Source organism: Macrotis lagotis, chromosome 7 (assembly GCF_037893015.1).
Source record: "Macrotis lagotis isolate mMagLag1 chromosome 7, bilby.v1.9.chrom.fasta, whole genome shotgun sequence".
NCBI lineage: Eukaryota > Metazoa > Chordata > Mammalia > Peramelemorphia > Peramelidae > Macrotis > Macrotis lagotis.
The window spans coordinates 163479512-163504913 of NC_133664.1; the positions used below are offsets into that span (position 1 = coordinate 163479512).

General features: G+C 31.8%; 1 protein-coding gene across 1 annotated transcript in view; it reads right to left on the reverse strand.

The window, feature by feature from the left end:
• The window catches only part of CACNA2D1 (calcium voltage-gated channel auxiliary subunit alpha2delta 1), a 157839-nt gene that overhangs the window by 65233 nt on the left and 67204 nt on the right, over positions 1-25402 (reverse strand). The window contains exons 8-13 of the mRNA XM_074195298.1: positions 20456-20534; positions 19025-19074; positions 15848-15937; positions 8757-8834; positions 4928-5002; positions 2147-2221 (exon numbers count right to left, since the gene is read on the reverse strand). Of these exons, the coding sequence (XP_074051399.1) occupies positions 2147-2221; positions 4928-5002; positions 8757-8834; positions 15848-15937; positions 19025-19074; positions 20456-20534 (447 nt within the window). The remainder of the gene's footprint in view (positions 1-2146; positions 2222-4927; positions 5003-8756; positions 8835-15847; positions 15938-19024; positions 19075-20455; positions 20535-25402) is intronic.

The window sequence follows — 25402 nt, forward strand, 5'->3', positions numbered from 1 at the left end:
CCTGAAGTTAGGTCTTTCTGTATCAAAGACCAGTTCTCTATCCACTATGCCAACAATCTTTCCATTCTAATAGAAGAGAAAATAATTGTTAAAATTTTGATGTTGGAATTTGGGTTGTTGGTTTGTTGACTGCCTGCTTATCTGACAACATTATCTTTTGAAAGTTTGAGGAAAATCATTTGACTGTAAGAATTTTTCCACTTCTCTGGTCTATTATGACCTTGTACTATTTCTTTTTTCACAAAAGTCAGGACGTCTCACCTTATAACTAGTTCAGGAGCAATTCCAAAGATTGTCATCCCAATGTCTGATATTATCTAACACAATGTTGACATCCAAGACTGTAAGTATGCCCTCATTATGAATCTGCCTGATGGTCTCTCCTGAGCAGTACTGAATGAAAAAACTATTCTTAGTGAAAATTATTCCTAAGTAGCTTATGTCCCTGACTCTTTAGGTCAATAGAAAAACATTCCTTCTCCAGGACCTTTGGTTCATGATCTGGATGAAGGAAACAAATAGCTTGCTTCTAAGATATTAGGGTAAATTTCATCTCCTATGAGTAAACTAGCCATTATAAATTTAAAGTCCAATGCTATTAAGGGAAAGAAATATACAAAAGTCTTTTTTAAATGGAACATTTTCCTATAAAAACCTAGTTTCACTCTCTGCATTTAAAAAGTAAAGGTAAAGTGCTCATATTTTTGGACATGGTACACTCTTGTTTTTCTCTTGGAAATTTTTGCAACAGTCAGAGGGAACATGGTACCCTATTTTGATGGCTTACAGAAATGAGAACAGGAGTCTGGTAGGAAATAGCATCTGTTGTGAGTTCATAAGTGAATCATATGCAATTGCTTGTATTCTACTAATGCCCTAGAGAAAATGAAGCAAAATTATTTTTAAAAATATCTTGAGAAAAAAGTTTATATTTTATTTTTAAAAGTGTAAATTGTTATCATGCAGTGGATACATCATGTTTTTCCAAACAAGTAAAACTATGAGGAAAAAATATGACAGAGAAAGATATTTAAAGGATTAACCTAAATGAAGGGGTTGAGGGGAGATAAAATACCAAATTCACATGGAAAATTGACCACAAAAATGAATTTTAAGCTAATTTAGAAATTAATTTAACTGCTCAATCAACTGCCTTCCAGAAAATATCTTTCTACTTGTGAGAAGCACTTGAGACAGAAATTTTAAGCACACCTACATTTTGGTCTAATAGATTTAATAATTGAATTCTACTTCTATTTTCAAAATGCGGAAGCAGAGTACAAGGAAGTATTTAAGAGACCCAAGGAAAACTTTATTAATATTTTTTTTAGTTTTTTACTTTGTTTCTATAATACATTACTTTTCTATATTAGAACCCTGGTCCAAAGTTGAGATAAATTAAGGGAAGTTGAAAGAAAATCTGAATTAATATGTGTGAAATGATGAAGGTGTTTACCAAATTTGTGAGAAAATTAAAATACAGAATTTGCTTTCATATTATAGAGAATAAATGAAAAACTGGAGTTCATATTTAAGCTTTATTAATATTAGAAGTGTAAATAATACAAATGGTCAAAATTATCATTTGAAATTTGTTATTTAAATTTTAATAAGAAGGGTTATTCTGTCATTGTGTATTATATGTTTCATAAGTTTCTGGATGACACTTTCCCAGGTTGATGCAATGGTAGAGGAGATTATCTAGACTTTTTTCTTATGAGATTATGGAAAAACTGTCTTGTATGTGTATTCTCATTCTTTGAATGAGCTCAAAGCTAATATTACAAAAGTAGTCCTTTCAGTCCTTGATCAATGGCTAATGAAAATTTTTGTAAAGTTAAAAATTGTTTAGTATGATTTATAGTCTAAGACAGTGATTGTGTTAAATTTTTATAAAAGTTCTATTAATATTTTAAAACTGGAACTTACCATTTGTACTTCTAAAGTTATTAAAACTTAAAGTTATTAAAACTTAAAACTGCCTTAACACTTTTATAACATCCACATTCAGTAAAATCATAAAGTGATGCCAACTTTTTTGTATTTATTTATATTCAGGTCAATATAAAAAATTCATTGGTAAGATCCTTTAAAGTGGTCATTCTAAGGCAATTATTTGAATTCTGAACAGATAAGCTTTTCATACCTTTGGCTGAAGATTAGGATGTAGCAACACATAACCATTAGGATCAATAGCAAAATAATAACCATTTGGACAGAGCTGAAAGAAGAAAATTATGTAAATGCCACATAGTACAATGACAGATTTGGAAATCTAAATTATTGCTTTCATGATTATCTAATAGGTACATAAATGCTTTTATCATAGTGAATAACAACTCTTAAGTAACTTCTCTATCCAAGAGCAATAATAACTTGCTAGTTTCTTGGATGAAACAAAGGGTCAGAGATTTCTAGAAGCTATTACAAATCAGGGATACTTAACCTTTTTAAGTCATGGATCACGTTGGCAATCTAAAGAAACATGAAAGTCTGAAATTTTTAAATATATATAACATAAAATTCTTCAGATTACAAATTTATTGAAATAATATTATCAAAATATTTTGTAAAAGTTTCATGAACTCCAAGCCAAGAATACTTGATCTAAATGTTCTAGAGACCAAGAATGCAATACAAGAAAAACAGTATTATTAAATGTGCCAGCTTTTATCCCTTGGTATAAAAGACTTATTTTATCAAAAAAGCAATTTGGGTCTATGTTTTGCTCTTCAATAGGGCTTTCTCCTAAATACCTACAGTTCAGAAATCATTTCCAGGGAGTTTCTTTGGAGATGAGTCAAACTAATTAGCAAAAAAAGTCTTGATGACTTTTTAGTTTCTCTGGAAATAGAGGTGGTATTGAATGGGCATTTTCCCAGTTTTGATCCAATTTATTCCATCCATAATGCTCTTTAAATTCAGTTGATCCTTACAAATTTTCCATTCCTTAAATTCATTAAATGTTCCAAACTTTTCCAGTCTCCTCAAGTCAAGGCTTACTTCATTCTTAGAAGATAATCTTAATGGTTAATGAGTAAACAAAACTCACAACTTTTCTCTATCTTCTTTCATTCTGTCATTGAAAATGAAATAATCTCTATGTCCTTCATTCCATACTCTCCTCCTATACTAAAAGTATAGGAGGAGAGTATGGAATCTCTGGAAGATTACCAATGACCTCTTAATTTTTCCAAAAAAAATGACCTTTCTTATTCTTTATCTTCCTTCACTTTATTTTTTAAATTGATTTTTATTTTTATTTTTTAGGTTTTTGCAAGGCAATGGGGTTAAGTGGCTTGCCCAAGGCCACACAGCTAGGTAATTATTAAATGTCTGAGGCCACATTTGAACTCAGGTACTCCTGACTCCAGGGCTGGTGCTGTATCCATTGCACCACCTAGCTGTCCCTTGACTTTCTTTAGCATTTCAGGTTTCCAATATCCTGTTCCTTCTTGAAAGTGTTTCCCTTCTTGGTTTCATTTCACTGTATTCTTCTGAAATCTTCTACTCTCTATTAATTCCTTCTTACTCTAATTCTTCTTCCACTCTTCAAATACGTGCATTCCCTGCTCCCCAAGTCTGTTCTCAGACTGTTTCTGTCAAGTTATAATTTTCTATACTCTCTTCTTTATTGATCTTATCTATTTCTTCAAATTTAGTTATCATATATCTATGCAAAGACATTCACATCTTAAATTTCTGACCCAACTGCTCTTTTGGGTGTCCAATGTAGATTTTCTAAACACTTAATTACAGATTGGACTACAGTATCATCTAGTACTGCTTTATTAAGTATCCAATATCTCTATAAAAACTTTCAAAAAATTGACATTTAGACTCTACTTTAATTCCACCAAGTGAAAGGGAAATGCAGTATTCATGAGGCAGTTAATTAAATTTTGGGCAATTCTAATACCTTATCAATCTACTAGATGTATATTTCTATGGCACAGAACTGCTCATCTTTTCCTTCAGCAAAACCTTCACTAGTTCTTCCCACTGGATGATTTTAGTACAAACTCTTTGGACTGTCCTTTAAATATTCTTTCATCTGCAACCTATACAATATCTCACTGATTTACCAAATCTTGATCACAGCTAGTTCTTTCCTACTTTTAATACTTGCTTCTACTAGTTCTTTCATTTAGACTATCTTGGGTCTTTCACATCTGCTAATTCAAATCTAAAGCACCCTCCAAAGTTCAATTCAAATGAACAAAAGATCTATTTTTGCTTTTGTTAGGTAATAATATTAAGTGTCTGAGGCTGGATTTAAAATCAGGTCCTCCTGACTTCAGGGCTAGTGCTTTATCCACCTAGCTGCCCGATAGATCCATTTTTTGATGCTTCAATCCAGAGTACTTTTCCTTTTTCTTTGAATTCTCATGATATTTTGTATTTTTCACACACATTTCTATTTTGTATAAATAAGTGACTTATTAACTACCTAGTCATTTCAGCCATATCTGACTCTTTGTGACTTCCATTTGAGGATTTCTTGGCAAAGATAATGGAGTGGTTTGCCACTTCTTTCTCCTACTCATTTTACAGATGAGGAATTGGGGCAAACAGGGTCAAATTGACTTGTCCAGAGTCACACAGCTAGTAAGTGTCTGAGGCCAGACTTGAACTCAGGAAGATGAGTCTTTTGGATTCTAGGGCCACTGTTCTATCCAATGCACAATCTAATAACTATTCAAAATTCTAAACTCTAGAAGAGTAATGGACCCTTATCTTCCTTATCTTTATATTATCCATAGGATTTAGTAAAATATCCTTTGCATATAATAAGTATGTATGCCAATTCAATGAACTGAATGATTAGACATTAAGTTTGAATGCAGGAATTAATACAAGGATATAAATGTTTTGTATAGAGATTGAATAATGGGAAACCTGACTAAAAGAAGAAACTGCAACTTACTGTAAAGCGTGGTGTAAGTCTTTTGATATCTTCTAAAGACACATCAACTCCCATCACACCAAGAATCAGCTGGTTCTACAGGAAGATTTAAGAAAGATAATGTATTTAATTTTTGCTTCATTTATTTGTTTAAAAAAGTACTAGATTTTTTCAACTTTGTCCCCTAAAAGACCCAATCTTATTAAATTACAAACTATTCCCTTACATAGAATGCTGCCTTTTATTCTTTTAAGTATCAGTCTGTGGCTTTTATTAATTTTATTATGTGGTTATGATTTCCTTATGAAATTTTTTTGTAGCAGTTATATAGTATCTGACATCTGGAAGAATATGTATTATCACTACATTACACAATGCATATTAATTTTGTGACTGTGACCAGCTACCACATTCTTTTTCCTATCATAGAAAAATGCAAATAATTTTTATTTGCCAAAAAATGGATTTAGGTTCGTGATTAATATCTCCCTGACATGATTACAAAACAATGGAATAGAATGTCATAAAATAAAATTATGATACCTTCCATGTTGACTAAAATTATTCAAATAGGTATTGATAGGAACTGTATTCTAGCATCTTTAGGTATAAAGAACTCTTAGGTGAAGGAACTCTGTCAATGCAGGCCAACACATTTCTGCAACATATTTTTTGGTAGAGAGTTAACAAGAATCTGTAGTTCAGTGCCTAGTCCTGGATCACAAGGCCAATATGTGTCAAAAGACAGAATTTGAAATAATATCTTCCTTTGGAGCAGACTCTTTATCCATTTCATCATACTATCTCTATTAAAGAAAAGGAAAAAATAAAGTAACTAGAGTAAACACAGGGGTTGCGTTAAATAAGTGACACAATGCTATACCTTTAACACATCTCTATTTAATTAATCACAGTTGGAAAATATGCTTCATCAACTTAAATGTTCTTGAAATCTACCATATAGATTAGAGTGAGACCAAGCTGGAAGTGTTTTTCAATTGATTGAGTAAACCAATTATGACATGTAGATTTTTGTATAAAATAGCAAACAAGATCATATAACATCCTGGCCTGTCATTCCTCATTCTCTCATTTATCTTCAATCTCATCCTGTCCACTGGCTGCTTCTCTACTGTTAAGAATATACTCCTGTCCTCAAAAAACCTAACTTGATCCATCCTTTCCTGTTAGCTATCATTTTGTATCTCTCTTCCCTTTTTCGGTTAATCTTTTTGAGACGACTATCTACAGTATAGGCTTTCACTATAATGCCTCTCATTCTCTTCTTAACTTTTTTATTGTCTGACTGTGGATGTCATCATTCAATTAAAACTCTCCAAATTAAAAAATGATCTTTCTTAATTGCCAAATCTAATGTCCTTTTCTCAAACCTTGTTCTTCTTGACCTCTCCACAATCTTCAACATTGTCAATCATCCTCTATTTTTGAAGTTTTAGTAACAGTGCTATCTTCTAATTTTTGTTCTATGTAAGCCCTTTTCAGTATACTTTGCAGGATCTTCGTCTAGCTTACTCCTGCTTAGCAAAAGTGTCCCACAGGGTATCTATTCTCTTTTCCCTATATATTTCCCTTGGTTATCTCTTTAGCAAGCATAGATTCAAATGTCATTTCTATATTGATTATTATTAACTCTTCTTATGCAATCTTAACCATTCAGCTGGCCTCTGCTCTCAAATCTCCAATTGCCTATTGGATATCTTGAACTGAATATTTCATAGATATCTTAAACTGAACATGCTATCTTTCCTTCAAAATCTTCCCTTCTTCCTAACTTTCCTCTTAAAATTGAAGTTACCACTATTCTTAAATATTTTATTTTTTCCATTACATGTAAAAACAAATTTTAACATTTATTTTTAAAAATTTTAAGTTCCAAGTCTCCCCCCCCAACCCATCAGCTTTTCTCTGTCCCTACAATAATATACAATTTGATAGAGGTTATATATGTGCAATCATGTAAAATTATATATTGAGAGATAAAGATAACAAATTTGTTTGTTCAAAGTTTGCATATTATTTCATTATACTGTAAGCTCCTGGAAATCAGGGATTTTTTTTGCCTTTCTTTGTATTTCCAATGCTTAGCACGTAGTAGGTACTTAATATCTGTTTACTGATTGAGGGCATCAAGATACTGGTAGATTAGAACAGAAGCTTCTTGTCACTCTCCTGACTTGGGGAGCAGGAGGAGAGAAGTCTTAGACCTGGTCTCAACTTCTGTTAAATTTCCTCCAAACATCTCTTGGCTGGAGGAGAACTTTGTGAACTTCAGAGGATCAGAGAACTTAGACTTTTTTTTCCCCATTTGTATCATGGAAATGGCCCTGGGACAGCAAGGGCTAAAGGCAAAGTTTGCCATGCAAAGGCATGTGGGAAAGAATCAAATGTTTTACTTTTACAAAGATAAGAAAGGGTATTGCCAGAGTCTCACAGATGTCTGTGAGGATAATACATTATAAAAGCCAGGATGTCTGGTCTTTGTGGAAACTCAAGAGATGCCAATCTGTTTACAAGAAGGAGAGAGTTAGACAAAGGGAAAAGATGAAACACCACAGGGGGTTGAGAGTCTGTGCTATTGTCCTATGCACCTGGTCAAGAAGGTAGCTGTAATGAGCAGAATGGGGAAAACCACACAGGGGTGAATGTATCAATTAGATTTGTGACCCCAGCCAATGATCAGCAAGAAGGGAGAGGAACAAAGTCTTTCAAAGTGCATATAACGCCTAGCATTTTGGGATTTGGGGACTCCTCTCCCCTTGAGAGAGGTGTGCCATTTATTAAGATGTCTTAATAAAAAAAATTTTAATCACTCTGGACTAAGTATTCACAAGCCATTTATAATAGGCAGATTTGGGGTTTGGGGAGCTATCTGGTAGAAATACTGAAATAAACCAAAGAAGATTTCTCCTGAGCATTCCAACAAAGAGTTTTGTGAGCTTTAAATTACCCTTTGATATGTGGACTTTCTGATATTAAACCTCATTTTGCCTTGGATTCTGTACTTGTGGAAGGATGTGACACAGACTTTGAGGAAGAATATATTTTAACAACTATTAATGTTATATATCACATTCGTAAAAACTCATCTCTACAAATTAAGTCTGGCTAACCAGCTGATCTCAACTTAAAGTTAACAGGGGAAAGTATTTATAGTAAGAACATTAATGAATAAGGAATGAAATAGATTTCCAAGAAGTTTACCTGCTACTCACCAATAAATAAAAATGAGGTGGCCTAGACCACTGATTTCAAATAACTAGTGAACTCCCCAAAGAGGACTCTTCTACTACTCAATCTAGATCAGCAACGACTATGTCAAGTCTTAGTTACCTGGGGGCACTAAAAGTTTAAATGGCTAACCAGAGAGCACACAACCATTTGGGATTATGCCAAGGTCAGATCCCTAATATTCTATAAGGCTACAAAAATCATGTTGAAACTCTAACTCTGGTAGAATTTATTAGTTAAACTGACTTTTTAAAATTGCAAAAGAAAAATGATTTTTAAAAAGCAACTAATCTGGTATTAATCCAGGCAACTATTTATTTACTAAGATCTTTGGTCAAGGATTCTTGGATTCTTTTTGCAAACTCACTTGCATGATCACCACCCTATTTTACATGCCAATATTTTCCTCAGAATCTGAAATTTGGTTCTTACTGTTTGCAATTAGGTACAGCAATGTAAAAGTGACTTTTAGAGCAATATGGAAATTATTGAGTATTTCCTTACATAAGTATCTTAAAATCTTAATCATAGTTCACATCAATGTCACACTTTATCAGTTATTGTCAATAAGAATAATAAAAATAATCTTAATTAACTCAACCTTTATGTTGCCTTTATTTTCCTCTTGACCTGTTAGGTTGAAGACAGGAAGTGTTCCAGTAATGACAAGTCCCAGTTCCTTACAAAAAGAAGAAAGAAAAATAAAAGAAGAATAATGTTAAATGGTGTCACGGTGAATTACTTTAGGTAGGAATCATACACTAAAGAGCTATACTCAAATTCAGTTCAATAAAAAACGCATTAGTCTTTGATTCTTCTGACAGAATACTTTATTCTTGGTTAATAAAAAGTGAAACTGAAAGCAAAAACTACTTTTGCAAATTTTGGAAAATCCATTGCAATTTTATGTTCTGAGAAAGTCCCACTGCAATTCAGATATGGTTTATGGGGGGCGGGAATCAGTAAATTTTAGGAAGTTGTTGAAATATGCAGTATTAACTAATACTATGAAAGTTTTGCAAATAGAGTTTACCAAATCATGGAAATGATCATCAGCCTAAAAATGTTTCAGCAATCTATGTCATACTTTAATTGATAGAGCAACAATTCATCTGATAGCAGGGCCATCCAGAATCAACAACACTAAAGATTTCATTTTCAGTCCATTAATATCTTGATTTTTCCTTCACTTAATTTCTTTTAATCCCATTCTAGTTCCTTTCATGTTCTAGATTTATGACCTTATGCTGATAAAGAAGATTGCAATAATAATTCCTTATTAGTTTAGAGAATCATACTTCTGATCCTTTAGCTTTCTCACGTTAAATTTAGTACTGTCTACTTTTCAAGAAAAGTACTTTCTAAAGATGCTCCTAGGAATGAAGTTTAGCATTTGATATTAAAATTGAAAAGCGAACAAAAAAAACCCAATAAGCTTCTTTTCTTTCACTGCAAAGAGGAGATTTCCCCAAAATTTAGGAAACACTAATGAATTGTGAATCAATATATATATATATATATATATATATATATATATATATATATGGCAATTAAAATTAAAAATTTTAAATAGCTAGAAATCAATTTTCTATTGCATAAAAATTGATAGGTTAGCCACCAGAAAATAGAGGTACCAAAATGAACAATAGCTGATATTCCTGACCTCTTACCCAAGTCATATTTAGCAACTTAATTTCTAAAAGTGATACTTTCAAATGTAAAACTATTAAAATAACTAATTCCAAGAATATAAATTTACCAGTGTTGGTAATATTTATCATAGGATTATAGGCTGTTAATAGTAAGTTTAGAACTTGAAGGATTCTTCATGATCACTTAATCTATGCTTGCCTTCTTTTATAATTGATTAGAAACTAAGTTTTAGAGAACAAAGGGCCTTGCTCATGGTCACACAGATAGCAAGTAGAAGAACTGGATTCAGCCTGGACTACTCATACCAAATAGAGAGATTGCAGTTGATAAATACAACTGGTAATATATAATAATACATAATCTCATGATTTCCTTGAAGGTATCACCACCAATCTGCTCCTTATCATCAATTTCCTTATACATGCAACTGGACCTAAAATCAATCTAAGCTGGGGGGAAATGAGAATGGGGAAAAGAAGATAGGTTTCAGGAGAGTCATAACCTAGAGAAACAATTTCTGTATACTGTCCCAAGTTACCCCTCCTTTCCTCTACCCCATGACCCTCTGTTTTTTCCCCCATATTGCTGTTTTTCATAAATCAAGCAATACAAATAAATAGGTGATTAAATATGCAAATATATTTTTATTTATAAAATTATTCAAGGGAAGACCTCATTTCCATGAGCTCCTGCAACAAGAATTAGTAATTATATGTAATATCTGGGGCAAAAGTAAGATACAGATATTGTTATATTTGAATTTTAGCTTTTTTTCTAACTAAATTTTTCTTCTGAATTTTCACTATATTGCTGAAATAAGAACTTAAGGACATTCACTGTAACTAATGGTTTCAGCCTTCCAGTTTATCCTGTGACTTGAGTAAGAATCCTTAATACTCTGATCTGATAATGATACTCCATTTACCCAAAATACTTAACTGGCTCTGAATTGTGTTAGGTGAATAAGTTACATCAATGAGTCTGATGTCCATACTTTCTCTGATAACACAAAAACCATAATCCATGCATAGCTGCCCTTCCAGTGTTAAGTCTTGTCCACATTCTCCATAATGTACCACAGGGGAATATGACCTTAAAGCCCTTTCTGATCTTTCTCTACCTTATCTTCCATTTTACCTTACCTATTTGGAGGTTCTAACCAGATTGAACAGTCTTTGTGAGTTTCCTGGAATTCTCTTATGTCTCTGCTTTGATTTTTGTTTCCTCTGCTTACAATGTCTCTCCTCATCTTCTCCCCTGAAACTGTATCAACTTGTGAAAACAAAAGCTATCCACACCATCCCATAAAGTTCAGGTAACATTCTCTTTGAAACATTTTTCTTGATTAACCTTCCCCAAAGGAGAAAAAACTGGCATCGACTGCTTCCTCTTCTGAAGTCCTATAATATTTTTATACCTTTTTATGCCACTTTTTCCAATTTAACTTTGTTATTATAATTACCTTTGTCTTTATTCATCCCACAAAATGTATTGAGCACCTACTGTGTACCCCTTGGCTATTTAGTACCTTCTTCAAGTACCCTGTTTGATTGCAAACTTCTTGAGGTCCCAAACTGTCTTTTATTCATTTATGCATCTAGTGTAGCAATTAGCACCACTCAACATGGATTAGTGACTTGAGAAATGTTTGTTAAGTGAAGTATAGAAGTCTTTGACAACTCTGTAATTATGCCCCAGGATTTTATAAGACAGTTTAATGGATATTCTTCAGGGTCTGCTTAATAAAACAATGCAATCAACCCAGGAAGGCAATGATTTTTGACTTCATTAAAAGTAACTTTTTTTCCCAGGTTGAAAGGACATAATTAGAGATTACATGAACTTTCTCTTAACATCACTTCTGCTATCAGTTAGAACTTCAACAGAAAACCAGACTTTCTGGTCAATGAACTTTTGGCCATAGGAAATACAGCAGAGCACAATAGTTGCTTTTCTAAGTCACACAGTGTCCCATAATGGTATTACAAAAATTGAAGCACTATGACAGCACAACTTTTGTTGACCATGTGAACTTGTGTAACTATGGGAGGTTGGGATAAAGGTTCAGCAGTATTTTTAGCATGGATTGAGGTAAGCAAGTCTTACTTTATCTCTATCAGAAGGCATGACTGCTGCTAATAGTGCTTATTTTCCTCCAACTTCCTCTATCTGTTTATTTTAAAAGAACCAACTGATAAGTAGCCAGAAGAGCATAGTATCTTGCTCTTCATGTTCCGTATCATATTCAGCAAAATAAGGCCAACTAAGTGGGGGAAAGGTTATTGAATCAGCATTTTATTTCCAGGATATTCATGCTAATTTTGTACAAGTCCCTAAGCATAAGGAAGAATTCCCAATAAGCATAATAGTATCACAAATTTGATGTTTTGCAAAAAAAAAAAATTACTTTTGACCCAAGGAAATGAATTACGTAAATTAAGTAAAGCAAGTTCATCAATTTTTTGCAATTTAAATTATTATCCCTGGCATTGCACTTAATGTAAGTTAGCATTGTTTAGGATGCCTTAATCATTAAATGGCAGCTCCATGTTAATATACAAATGTATACTTAGTAATAATTGACCCTGTGGGTAATGGGAATTTCCAGGATATACTGGAACTCTTTCTCTGACAGGTAATCTCATTTCATAAATGGACTTATACAATCAACTCAAGGCTGCATCATTACAATACAGTCATCATATGTAATACCTGTTTAAAAAATAAACACTCCATTAAAAGTCTAAGTAAATATGAAGTAAGACAGTATGGCATAATAGATAATTGACCCTAATTTCACGAAGACCTAGACTTAAGTCTTGCCTCTGACACATACTCATCATATGACTGGTTAAGGTGCTTAACTTTGTAATTTCCCAGAAAATCATTCAAGATTTTAAGTTACAGATGAATTCCTATTTAACATCAGTGGAGAGATGTACCATACTCGAAAGTCCTTATACTAATATCATCCCAGACTTGGAGTAAAAAGCAAAGTTTATATGTTTTAGAACTTTTTTCTTTTTTTTTATATAATCGTATAACTTTTAAATTTGGAGATGATGGAGATTTGAGAGGAATATATAGGTGATAACTGAATTGAGATTCCAGAAGATTTCATCTTATTGGACTGGGAGAATATGAACATGAAAGCAAGAGGAACATTAAGTAATGAATTTAGGTTAAAAAAAAATAAAACCTAAGTATGAGATAAGCCAGATGTGACATAGTTCATATCAAACCAAAAAAAAACCCCACCACAAAGGGACCTCTATATGAGTCTACAGCATGAGGAGGCAGAATACCAAGAAAATGAGAAATTAATACTAAATTAATGCAATTAAAGTATCATGTGATGAAGTGAGTGATGAGATAGCTATATCCTTTAATAGTTTTCTTTTTGGTTATAGGCATTCTCCAAAGTAGAGTTCTGAGGTTTATACTCTCTTTTTTACTCTTTTAGATTTACAGAGTACATGAGAAGGAACTAGGTGCTGTAGAAGACTGAGCACAGGTGTAGAAGTAAGGAAGAAATGAGATCATATCCTGCCCTCAGATACTTCATAGCCATGCTTCCCCTCAGTTTCCTCATATATAAAATAAGGATAATATTGAAATGTAACTCATAAGGTGGTGGAGGTCAGCTATAGTTAGCTATATAAAGTCACTGAAAATCTTAAAGGGCAATATAAATTTTAGCTATCATCATATTATTATATTTACACTTATAAAATACATATATTGACTAAAGTCATACAGAAAGTACATTTAGGCGATGTATTCAGTTCTGAGAATGAAAATTCTTGCGGAGTAGGACTAGTTCAAGAAATCTCATTGATTCAAGATATAAATAATATAATTAAACATGTGTGGATCATAACATTTTAATTAAAATGACAAGCTAGGAATTGGAATTGTGGTTTTATTGAGATAGCGAACTCTCTGCTAAGAAAGTTCTCTGTAGGGGCAGCTAGGTGGCGCAGTAGATAAAGCACCGGCCCTGGAGTCAGGAGTACCTGAGTTCAAATCCGGCCTCGGACACTTAATAATTACCTAGCTGTGTGGCCTTGGGCAAGCCACTCAACCCTGTTTACCTTGTAAAAAAAATCTTAAAAAAAAGAAAAAAAAGAAAGTTCTCTGTAGCAATGATGCACCTTAATCGCTTAGAGCATGGAGAGAATAAATGACTTGCATAGGGTCACAAAGCCAGTATGTGGAGTTAAAACAAGGTCTTTATGAGACCAGCTTTCATTAACTTATGATAAAATGCTAAATGATATTTTGTAATTATTAAAAAACAATATAATTATAAAATATTATAAAATTACTATATCTTTCATCACCATATTTATTATAGCAGCAAAGCTGGAACAGAAAGACATACTATACAGCAGCAGGAATATCACTAAACTGCCAGAACCTTACCTTTTTCCATTCCAAATGACAAGGAAGCAAAAAACCCAAGTCAAGTCTTAGTCCTTCAGCTCAAATGGATGATCTCCCCAGTCTTTTTCGGAAAACTTTCCCAGTTATGTTAAACAGATAAAATTTCTACCCCTCTATTTTTTTTCACAAGGCAATGACTTGCCCAGGTCACACAGCTAGGTAATTATTAAGTGTCCGAGGCCGGATTTGAACTCAGGTTCTCCTGACTCCAGGGCCGGTGCTCTACCCACTATGCTACCTAGCTGCCTTCCTACCACTCTATTTTTAATGTGAACTTAGCCAAGAAGGAGTTTAGAAGAAGTTGACTCAAATGATGAAGAGGCTAGAAGCAACACTATGAGAATTATTGGAAGACACTAAGTATGTTTGAGTTTGAGCTAGAGAATATTGAATGAAGCCAAAATAGCTATATTCAGATATTTAGATATTTGAAAGACTGCCTTTTTGAAGAGACAGATTTGTTCGTCTTGCCTGATCCTAAAAAGAACTAGCAGATTCGAAACTGCTGAAATGATAAAAAGGCTAATTTCAATTCAAATAAAATTTTTTTTCTGACAATTAGAGTCTTCCAAAAATGAACCATATTGCCTCAGGGAATGATGAATTCAAAAAAGACATTAGATATATTAAAATAGTAGTAGTCAGGTACCTGGGAGCATGTTAGAATACACAGAACTGGACAAAATAAGGACCATTAAATTCTAACAATAAAGAAAAGATTGTACTCTTGGTAGAGATACACAGGAACATATTAAAAGGATCTGTTTATCTGTTTTATTGCTGACCTTTGCTATCAGGACAGAATCGGTGATACTTTTGAAATTTGGCACTTCTGTGAGGTAGGAGCTACAGAGTAGGTTGATAAAGATAAAGACTGCTGAAGAATCACCAATAGGTATGCAATACCCGCCCCCGCTAATTAAGAATACAACTGCTTGAAGAGTAAATTCTGTAACAATGATTTTGAATAATAATAAACAATAGATATGATCATAATAGAATTTTGCCTTGCATGTACATTAGTTTAATTAACAAGCAAGCATGTATTAAATATTTATATACTAAATGATAATGTACTCTTTAGTCATTAGAATCATATATGCTTCATAATTATCTTACTGTTAATCTGTTTTATTCTGCCCTAAATTTATGAAATAGTTGTAGTAATTTATATTGTTCTGTGTTTGAAACTGTATTATAAACTAAAAGTTCAGAGACTGTATCTTATTTACCTTTATATATAAAGCTCAGTACTATGGACATCTTGGTGCTTAATGGTTGTTAAATCAGTATAAATATTAAAAAGATAATATTTCATGTTAATATTTATTGCTATTCTTTTTGATGACATGCTAAATGTTAACATAAAAATTCATAATTATCAATTATAATTGACAATTACAATATATGATTTTTTAAAAATAGGGATAAAACCTCTAAGTGAGAAATATAAAAGAAACTATAACAGCAGCTCTAAGAGTCATATTTATGGGGAGATGACAGACATGGGAATGTCAAGAGAGAAGTAGTTAGAAATCATTAGTATCTCAGAATGATGACATCCATCTCTGCATAAATAATAGAAAATCTTACCAGTGCATCCAAGTATACATTAGTCCACTGGACTTGCTTGGCTTTATCTCCTGCCAAAACCATTGGTCTTCCTAGGACGTCCAAATATTCCTATTCACATGATAGGAAAGTTAATCAGTTGATAAGTAATTTAAAAAAAAACATTAAAATAATGAAAAATTATATAAAATCAAATTAGATGAAATAATGGGAAAGTTATTATCTTAATGATCACTTCATTCCTATGGACTATGTAAAGTTCTGTTTCTGTCATGCTTTGAATCAGTGTATGTAGCCCCTTTGATTTATGCATCATATTTCACTTTATTTTTCATCCTGGAACAATCAGAATATTGTCTTCAAGCATAAAAAGATAAGTTTGCATTTTTCTAGACTTTGTCTAATAAAAGGAACTACTGAAAACTGTGATTTACAGGGTGGAGTGCTGATTTTAAAAAATAAATATATAAAGAAAACCCAAGTCTGCTTACATATCAGAGATTGGCTGAAATTCAAAATTGCATTTAAACTTATCAACAAATAAATGAACTACTGAGCCAAATCTCCAAAGGAGACTCAAATGCAGCTGCTGTTTTATTTCAGGATTGAATGTATTCAGTGTTTGCATTTTAAACAATTTCAATGTTATTTTAAAATTTGTCGACTTTCATTCTGTATGATGTAGATTATGATATTTAAGCAACAATATTTTGAGCAGTGAAATTTCTTGCAAAGATAATATATAATTACTTAAATTATCCCATGGCTTTTCATCTTGTTATGAAATAAGTAGACAACTGATCCAAGATTTCACTGTAGACATGTAAAGTTTTTGTTGGTCTGTTTTTCCTTACCTCATTTTCTTTTAAAGTAAACTCATTTAATCCTGATCTCCCTTTGTAGATATTCCTCCTGAAAATCTTTGGGCAACCATCATATCTTGGAATATATCTTTTGACCATTTCACCACCAATTTAATCAGAAATGTATTTTTATTATACTGATGGTTAGAGCTAAAGATGTTCTCTCTCAAAAGTTAGAATTAAATAAATTTGCTGCTGGAATGCACCTGATAGTTCTTCTAGCTCAGGGATTCCTGATCCCCCCCCCACTCTCCAATATCATAGATCCCTTTGGCAAATTAGTGAAGCTTACAGACTCCTTCTTGGAATAATGATTTTAAAATAGGTATATGAGAAAATATAAAGATTACAAAAAATTAATCACATTGAAATAGTTAAGTTATATAAAGGACCAAATTCACTGTCCCCAGATTAGAAACTCTTACTTTATTTTAACCACCTCATTTTACATATAATAGAAATGAAAAACCATTCTCTTGTTTTTTAATTTCTTTTCAATTTGCTTAGACAAAGACAACACCAACCTCATTTTTTTTTGCAATTTCTCAACTGAATATATAATATATGCTGAAGAATAACATCCAACAGCTGAAACCCATTAAATTATAGAGTAGTAAGAACAACAGCAAGCATTAATATCGGGATTTAAAATTTACTGAGTGTTTTACATTTACATTGTCTGCTGATCCTTACAACTTTGTGATGTAGGTATTATTACATGTCTCCTCCTTTATATATGATGATACTGAGGCTGAGAGAGGTTAGATGACTTGTCCAGTGTCACACAGTTAGCAAGTATATAAAGTAGGATTCTACAAGTCCATCATTCTATATTCTGTCCCATCTAGATGTCTCAATAAATAGAGATATGATAAATATAAATAATATCAAGCAGTTCTAGGTTTTTTTGTTTTTGCAAGGCAAATGGGGTTTTAAGTGGCTTGCCCAAGGCCACACAGCTAGGTAATTATTAAGTGTCTGAGACTGGATTTGAATCCAGGTACTCCTGACTCCAGGCCCATGCTTTATCCACTGCACCACCTAGCCACCCATATCAAGCAGTTCTTTGGGTCTAATGGATCATTTATTTATTTGTCTCATGCATGTTCATGTATTTCTGTATATATTTGTGCCACAAATATAAAAACAAATAAAATACACTCAAATATGTGTATTTCTATGTATTTGGATGTATGTATATATTTATACATGTGTGTTTTATATTAACATTGCAGGAAGAAATGAAATTGTACACTTGACACATGGGAGAAGAACAGTACCATAGAGTTGCTTTATCTTATGTTGTAAAGGGCAAACAATAGAATTTTCACCTGGACAAAAAGAATAGCTCTCTCCAAAATTCTAATTATCTTTCCTGTTATGGAGTAAGTTTTGCCTCATTGAAGGTTTTCAAAAGAAGTTATATAATTAGTTGTCAAGTGTCATTTAATGTCATAATGAGAATTCCTTTTGGATATGAATTGGACTACATGGCAAATGAGGTCTATTCTGTACTAAAATTCTATGACTCTGACATCCTCACTGTGTTGAAGTCAGGAAGACCTGAATTCAACTGTATCTCATAAACTTTGGACCTGTGTGATTCTGACCAAGTTGCTAAAATTTTCATTTCCTGAGTTTCCTAATCTAATATGGGATGAACTCAGTTTAAAATATTTTAGGGCTCTATCATCTTTGATGTCATCTCTATCGAGAGTTTATAGATAATTTGGTTATTAATATTTCTTGTTCTATCACATATGTGTGATATATCACATATATGCCTCTCTGTGTGTATATATATATATATATATACATACCATCCAGATGCATATTCTACATATATTTTTAACTTCATATTCAAACTTATAATCTAAATCTTTGCAAAAAAAGCTAGATAGGGGTGGCTAGGTGGTGCAGTGGATAGAGCACTGGCCTTGGAGTCAAGAGTATCTGCGTTCAAGACCAGCCTCAGACACTTAATAATTACCTAGCTGTGTGGCCTTGGGCAAGCCACTTAACCCCATTGCCTTGCAAAAAAAAAAGCTAGATAAAAATTATAGATTTGTAATTTCAATAAAATTTTACTGGTTTTCTTGCAACTGTAATAATAATCTATAAAAATAAAAAGAAATTTGAATCGTGGTTTACTTAGGTTTTGATATATAAGCAAATATTGAGACACAAAAATTTCTAATAACTTTCAGTGAATTTCTTATATGAGTCACGTTTTTACTCAATTTTTGATTTGTTGTTTTCCTCTGATGCTTTTAATATTTTTATATAAAAATATCATCTTGCTCTTCTGTAAATTAGTTTGAGATTATAGTCATACCTGAGTATTGATCCTTATAGCTCCAATGGAAGGAATTTCATAATAATAACCTGAAAGAAATCAAAGATACACTGTCATTACCAAACTAAGGACACATATTTCTTGTATTTATATGCTAATTTCTGATTTGTTTATGGAGTAAAAAAAAAAAAGAACACTAATTCTCCAATTTTTGAAAAGCAATGTATTATTACAAGACTAGAGTGACATAGTGGACATTGCATCAAACCTCTTAATCTGCTTTAAAGAGCTAAAAAATAAATTTTCATATGTTTAAAAACAGAAAGGAAACTAAAGTATAATCCAATCGAGTACCCCCAGAGAAGAAACAAAATCTTGTGATTATTATTTATTTGATATTGATTCATGTCTAGTATAACTTTGCTAAAAGTCAATCTCAAATATAAACATATATATGAATATCATGTTTTATTTGAATGTTACATGAATAAAAGTGTTTATGATAAATATTAAACCTCAAAATTAAAACTAATCAATTCACATGACATTTTTCTGGAAGACATGGATTTAAATCATACCTCTGACACATATTATCTATGGATGTAATTATAACCTATGGAAGTTCTTCACAATTCTCTAAAATTATAGTTTGTGAGGACCATCCTGAAATTTCCAAGGCTATTTAAATTACAGTTTTAATCTCTACTGATATCATTGCTTATTGACATAATTCTTTCATTTGAATAAAGGAATAATTTTCAAGAAAAATGTAGCTTTGATAATATCAGAGGAAAAATGCAAAGTTAGCAATGTTAAATTTGTTTTGGTTGACAATTCAACAGTTTTTATGTTACTCTGCTTATATTACTGCTGGATTTTTTTTTAAACTAGTTTGGCATTTTCTCTCATTTTATTTCACATTTCTTAAGAATTCTCTGAATGAATGGAAGTTTTGTACTCTTAATTTAGACCAGTTCTGAACTAAGAAAATGCAGTTTAAAAAAAACCCAAAGAAAATTATATTGACATGCCAAGTAAAAGAGTAGTTGGGATTGAATTAGCCTTCATCTGCTATTGAAGGCCTGGTCTTATTTTTGATTTCTCAAAAGATATACTTAGTCTTAAGTTTATCTCAATTACCATTCAAAATAGCCATAATTTATGAATTCTTTCCCAAAAGTAGAATATATAGAACCCTGCAAACCTCCCACTGTACCATTGTAGGAGGTAGTCTTTTTTATAATACGGTGTGGTACAATGGAAGAAACATTGGTTCTATAGGAGAAAGGAGTTTTTAATCTAAGGGTCTATGAATCAATTTGATTGTGTGTGTGTGTGTGTGTGTGTGTGTGCACTTTGATTTACTTTTCTGTTAAATGAAAGATTAGATACCACCTGAGAGTCCCATCTAAATAATCATGTTATCTATTTGTACATGATATATACTAAAAAAAAAAATTGAATACTTACCTTTGTTTTCACAGGCCATCCACTGTATTGGTCCTCTGTCATAATTATGCTGACCAACTGAAAATGTGAATACACGTACCTGAATGAAAGAAAACATAAAATAAGCAAACACAAAACAAAGTTAGAGAGGCTATTAAGGTAATTAAATAATAAATTAAAATATGTAAAAAAAACTTAAAAAGAGGAGGTCTGGAAGGCAATAATAGAAAAAAGATGCTTTTATGGTTTTCTTCTCTGAACATGAATATGAACAACAATTGACCAGATTAGCAAAATTAGGAGAGACCCATTTTGAGAAGTTAGGCTGCCAGTTGATTTTTAACATCTACTAAGGTACAAAGAGATTGTGGGAACAAAGGCAAATGGAGAATTGTATGGCAACAGTGAGGAACTAAGATCCTTGAAGTATTATAGAATGATTTTAGATATTTTATTACTTCAGATACTGTTGCTTCTTTTAGTTTATGTTTATATAATTATGCAATTATGTTAGAGTGACCATCAAAATATTTCATTCAGTTATATGACAGAATTGCACTGCATTGAATAACGAATCCGTTAATGAGTCAGGGTATAAGGCAAAAAAAGAATTCAGGCTCTAAGTATTTTTATTGAGAATGTTAGTTAACTATAATTTTAAAATACATTCTGAGCCATAATGTACTTTAAACTTCATATATATGTTAATAACCTAATACTGTCAGATATTTTCAGTATTTCAATAAGAATAACTTGGAAATCATTATAATTTTATGACTTAATATAGTAAAATTAAAAGGATAATTAAAGTACTTTGTCTTTTAAACATATTGCAAATAACATCTTATTTTTAAAGTATTATATATTAATATATACCAATAGCTTTTAAAATCCTGTGCATCATAGTACTATTTCTTTTCTAAAGTATGATACTAAAAGGACTGAGATTTAAGAATACTTTAAAAGATCTCTTTTTGGCCACCAGACAAAAAAAATTAAGGAATTTTTATTTAAAAGGAAATTATATATTTTTTACATCAGTTGAAGCACCTGGCTTGTCTTGGGTTTACATAATATTAATGTATTTATCCTAATATTAAATATATTATAATATAGTATTAAAATTACATTGTTATGACACATACTAATATATAATGCAGTATAATATAACATATGATCTATGTATATACAATATTTAAAATAGAAACTATCTACTTTAACATTTACATACATATGCATATTCAGACCACAAAAACCAAATGATTTGTTAAAATGAAATTCCTATTGTCAAAGGGAAAGAAAGGGCAATAATCATTTATATAGTTGGAGGCTCTCTGCTGAGCTTTTTACAAATATCATCCCATTTGATCTTCATAACAGCTCTATGAGGAAGGATGCATGACATCATTTTATTTTTTACTTCAAAAAAAGTAAATGAATTTATAGTACTACCTTCAATTCAGTTTTCTTGCTAAAGGACATACTTCAGAGGAATAATACTTTCCATAATACCTAATTCTAGATTACAATATTAAAGGTAAATGGTATATTCCAAGAATTTTGTTTGAAGCACATTGAGTTACTGCTTTGAAATTCTTATCTAGTTACAGACATTAACACTTTAATTGTGATTCCCAGGATAATGTAGAAGTTTTCATATTTGCTTCTTGTTTATTAAGTGGATAGTAATTATGTAGATCCAGGGGTATGATTGCAAATATTTAATATCCAGCCCCCCCCAAACAGTCTCAAAACACAGGACATATTTAGAAGTTTAATCTGCATTATTGATATTTTCTCTATCAGTGTCTTGAGTCGAGAGCATCAGCAATGAATACAGCCCTGATTTGTAGCATTTGTCAATTTTTAAGGAGTAAAATACTCTCAACTTGGCTTCTGGAAAGAAGTGAGCACCAGCATACCCCCTTTTGTAGATGATACTATAAATCTAAGAATAATTCCCTTTAGAAACTGTAACTATGGGTACTTTATTTGGGTAACAATTTCATTTGGAGCCACAGTGACTGAGGTCATTGCCTGTCTCACTATTGTTATTCCTGTCCTCACACCCCAGCTCTTTTGTTTGGTGACTTTAATTTACATGCTGACTTCCCCTCAATATTCTTATGAGCTCCACTTTCACTTAAAATCTCAAATACCTCAAAGAATGATCAAAACCCTGGTAACTCACAAGTGATCCAACTCCCCAATCCATTATTCTGAATTCTTCTGATCATTACCTTTCATCCTTCCCATCTCTCAGTCTTAATAAATCCATTCTCTATTATTAAAGAAACCTTAAGTCATTCCTCTCTAAATTCTTGGGCCATCATTCTTGTTCTGGTGCACTTCTCTCTCTTTCAAATTCTTGACCTTATAATTAACCTGTGAAATGTACTTTCCAAAACGCTTTAGTTTTGGAGTTGTCCTAAATTCTGCTATTCTTCTAATTGCTCTATTTTTGTCAAAGGTACTACCACCCTCTTAATCTCCTAAGTTAGCAGACTAGAAATCATCTTTTATTCTCATTAACTACTCATATCAAATTATTCACTAATGCTTACAATTTTTACCTAAATATCTCCTGCAACTCTTTCATTCTCTCAATACCTTCTTCCTGGATTCCTATTATAATACTCTCCTAATTGGATTTCAGATATCCAGTCTATCTTGCAGCCCATCTCCATTTACAATTTTAATACATCTATCAAATTAAAGTTCCTAAACTCAAGACCTAATGTTGTAACCTTACTGCTCAAAAATCTCCATTGGTTTCCATTGCTCTAGACTAAAATACAAACTCTTAGGCATTTACATTTCTGAAGAGTTTGGCTAGAGGTTGGAGTCTAGACTAATTATACATAGCTCCAATTTTCATATTACATACTAGTTAAAAACTTGCTCCTTTCTATCCCCCAGGAATGGTTTTTTTTAAATCTTTGTCTGCTTTTAAGCCTTACCTCTAATGTTAACTTTTATAAATATCTTTTGCTGATTCTTGAGTTTGTTTCAATACTTTGTCTTTAGAGCTCTTCTGCATCACTACATATGTGACTTGTATATATCTTGTATTGAGTTATCTCTGAAAGTGTATTCCTTAAGCTCACTGATCACAAGGAGTTTACATTTTTATCATTTTGAGCTTTGTAATTCCAATGTCCAGCACTGACTGATATTGAAAGGAATGGAACTTATTCTATTAGGAACAAATGGACTGGGAAAAACAAAAATCTACCCATTAATATGAGTCCTATTGGCAGGAGATCACCAAAGCTAATTATTACATTGTTAGCACAAACATTTATATATCTCAAATTGGCAGGCAATAGAAATTAGGGCTTGACTTACTGTCTTCTTAATTTGTAGACTTAAGAAAGTGCTGGAATAAAGGTAAATAATGTAGATTAAACTGGAAAGTGCTGTGTATTTTTTTTAAGAGAAACATTTACCAAAATATCCCTCTCTATTGGCATTGAATTTCCAGGCTTGACTTGGCTAACTGAATAAGAAGTCACTTGACAGGCAATATTCAAGATCAGAGTATAAAATACCATCAGGATAATTTTGCTAATATTCTAGCTTGACAGGGAAATAACTCCTTAAGACTTTTTTTTCCCTTTTAAATCTCAATGTCTCCCCAGATTCTAGTAAGCAGACTCTTTCTCATTCTTGAAACAGTATTAGTTTTCCTTTCTGTCATTCAAGGATTAATCTTCCTTCTCTAGTGAGGGTACTTTTCTAGGATAGGGTTTCTTCTTATATAAGTTAGATTAAAGCAATAAAGACAACTTATTCTTAAACAATTCTGACACCCTTAACTGAAAATTCAATTTAAATTTAATATCTCTAACAAAATTCCCATGAATATGAGGTAAAGAAGAAATGTCATATGCTTTAGGAAATAATTGGCTCTCGTTTTCAAGTGTAGATTTTGCATGTATTAACATTTTTTGTTGCCTTAATGATGCATACTCTGTATTTTCTCTTGCTATTATTGGAACATTTAAGAGATATAATGTTTTATTAATTAATGAGATTTCCTTACATATTCTTTGCTAAAGTGGTCTCCATATGTTCAAACTAAAATGGTAACAATATACATCACTATTCCTAAAAATCAATTTCAATAAAGGGAAGTTCTACTTATAAGAAACAGCCAACTTTATTGGGTTTATAATAAATAAAACATATTACTACATATGAAGCATTTTAAGTATGTTATACTTGTAAGTACATTTCTTTCCTGGGAAAGATAGAATGGTAATTCTAACCCTTTTACAACAAAGGCATAAAAGATAAAGACCAAAAAGAAGCCAAATGGGACCATTGTATCTGGATATATGAACAACATCCATTTTCAACAGTAAAGAAACATTATCTATAGCCAATCTTACTTGAATATTTGAATATCAGTCAAATAGTCTACACAGTCAAGGTCATCCAAAAACAAAACAAAATTAAAAAAAAAACACACACTTGTTTATATGCATATGTTTTACCTCAAGTGTATTTGCTTCTTTCCCATATGTTTGTCTACATGAAGCTAGCAGAGTATATTACAGATAAGGAAGAACTTATCTTGCCATAGAAATGTCCACCCTGTCATATTTAATTCTGGTTGTTTTAACTTGTTTTTCAAATATCCCAAAGGGAACAGAAGTTAGTACAATGCTTTTAATCTGTTATTTTATTCACCATTTACACATGGCCCTCTAACTTCCCATCAAAACTGACTTTGCTTGACTAATTATTCTTACCATATTAAATAGCATTTCTACCTCACCTCCCAATTTACATTTGTCATTATATAGATGGTTACTAAAAGTTCTTTTTTCCCTAAAAATATTTCTCCAGTTACAAATAAAAATTACAAATATACTTCTTTGGAAAGAATTAGAATTCTTTGGATTGTTTTAGTAATACAATAATAATGGACATGCAGTTCTTGAGATCTTTACAAAGTCATTT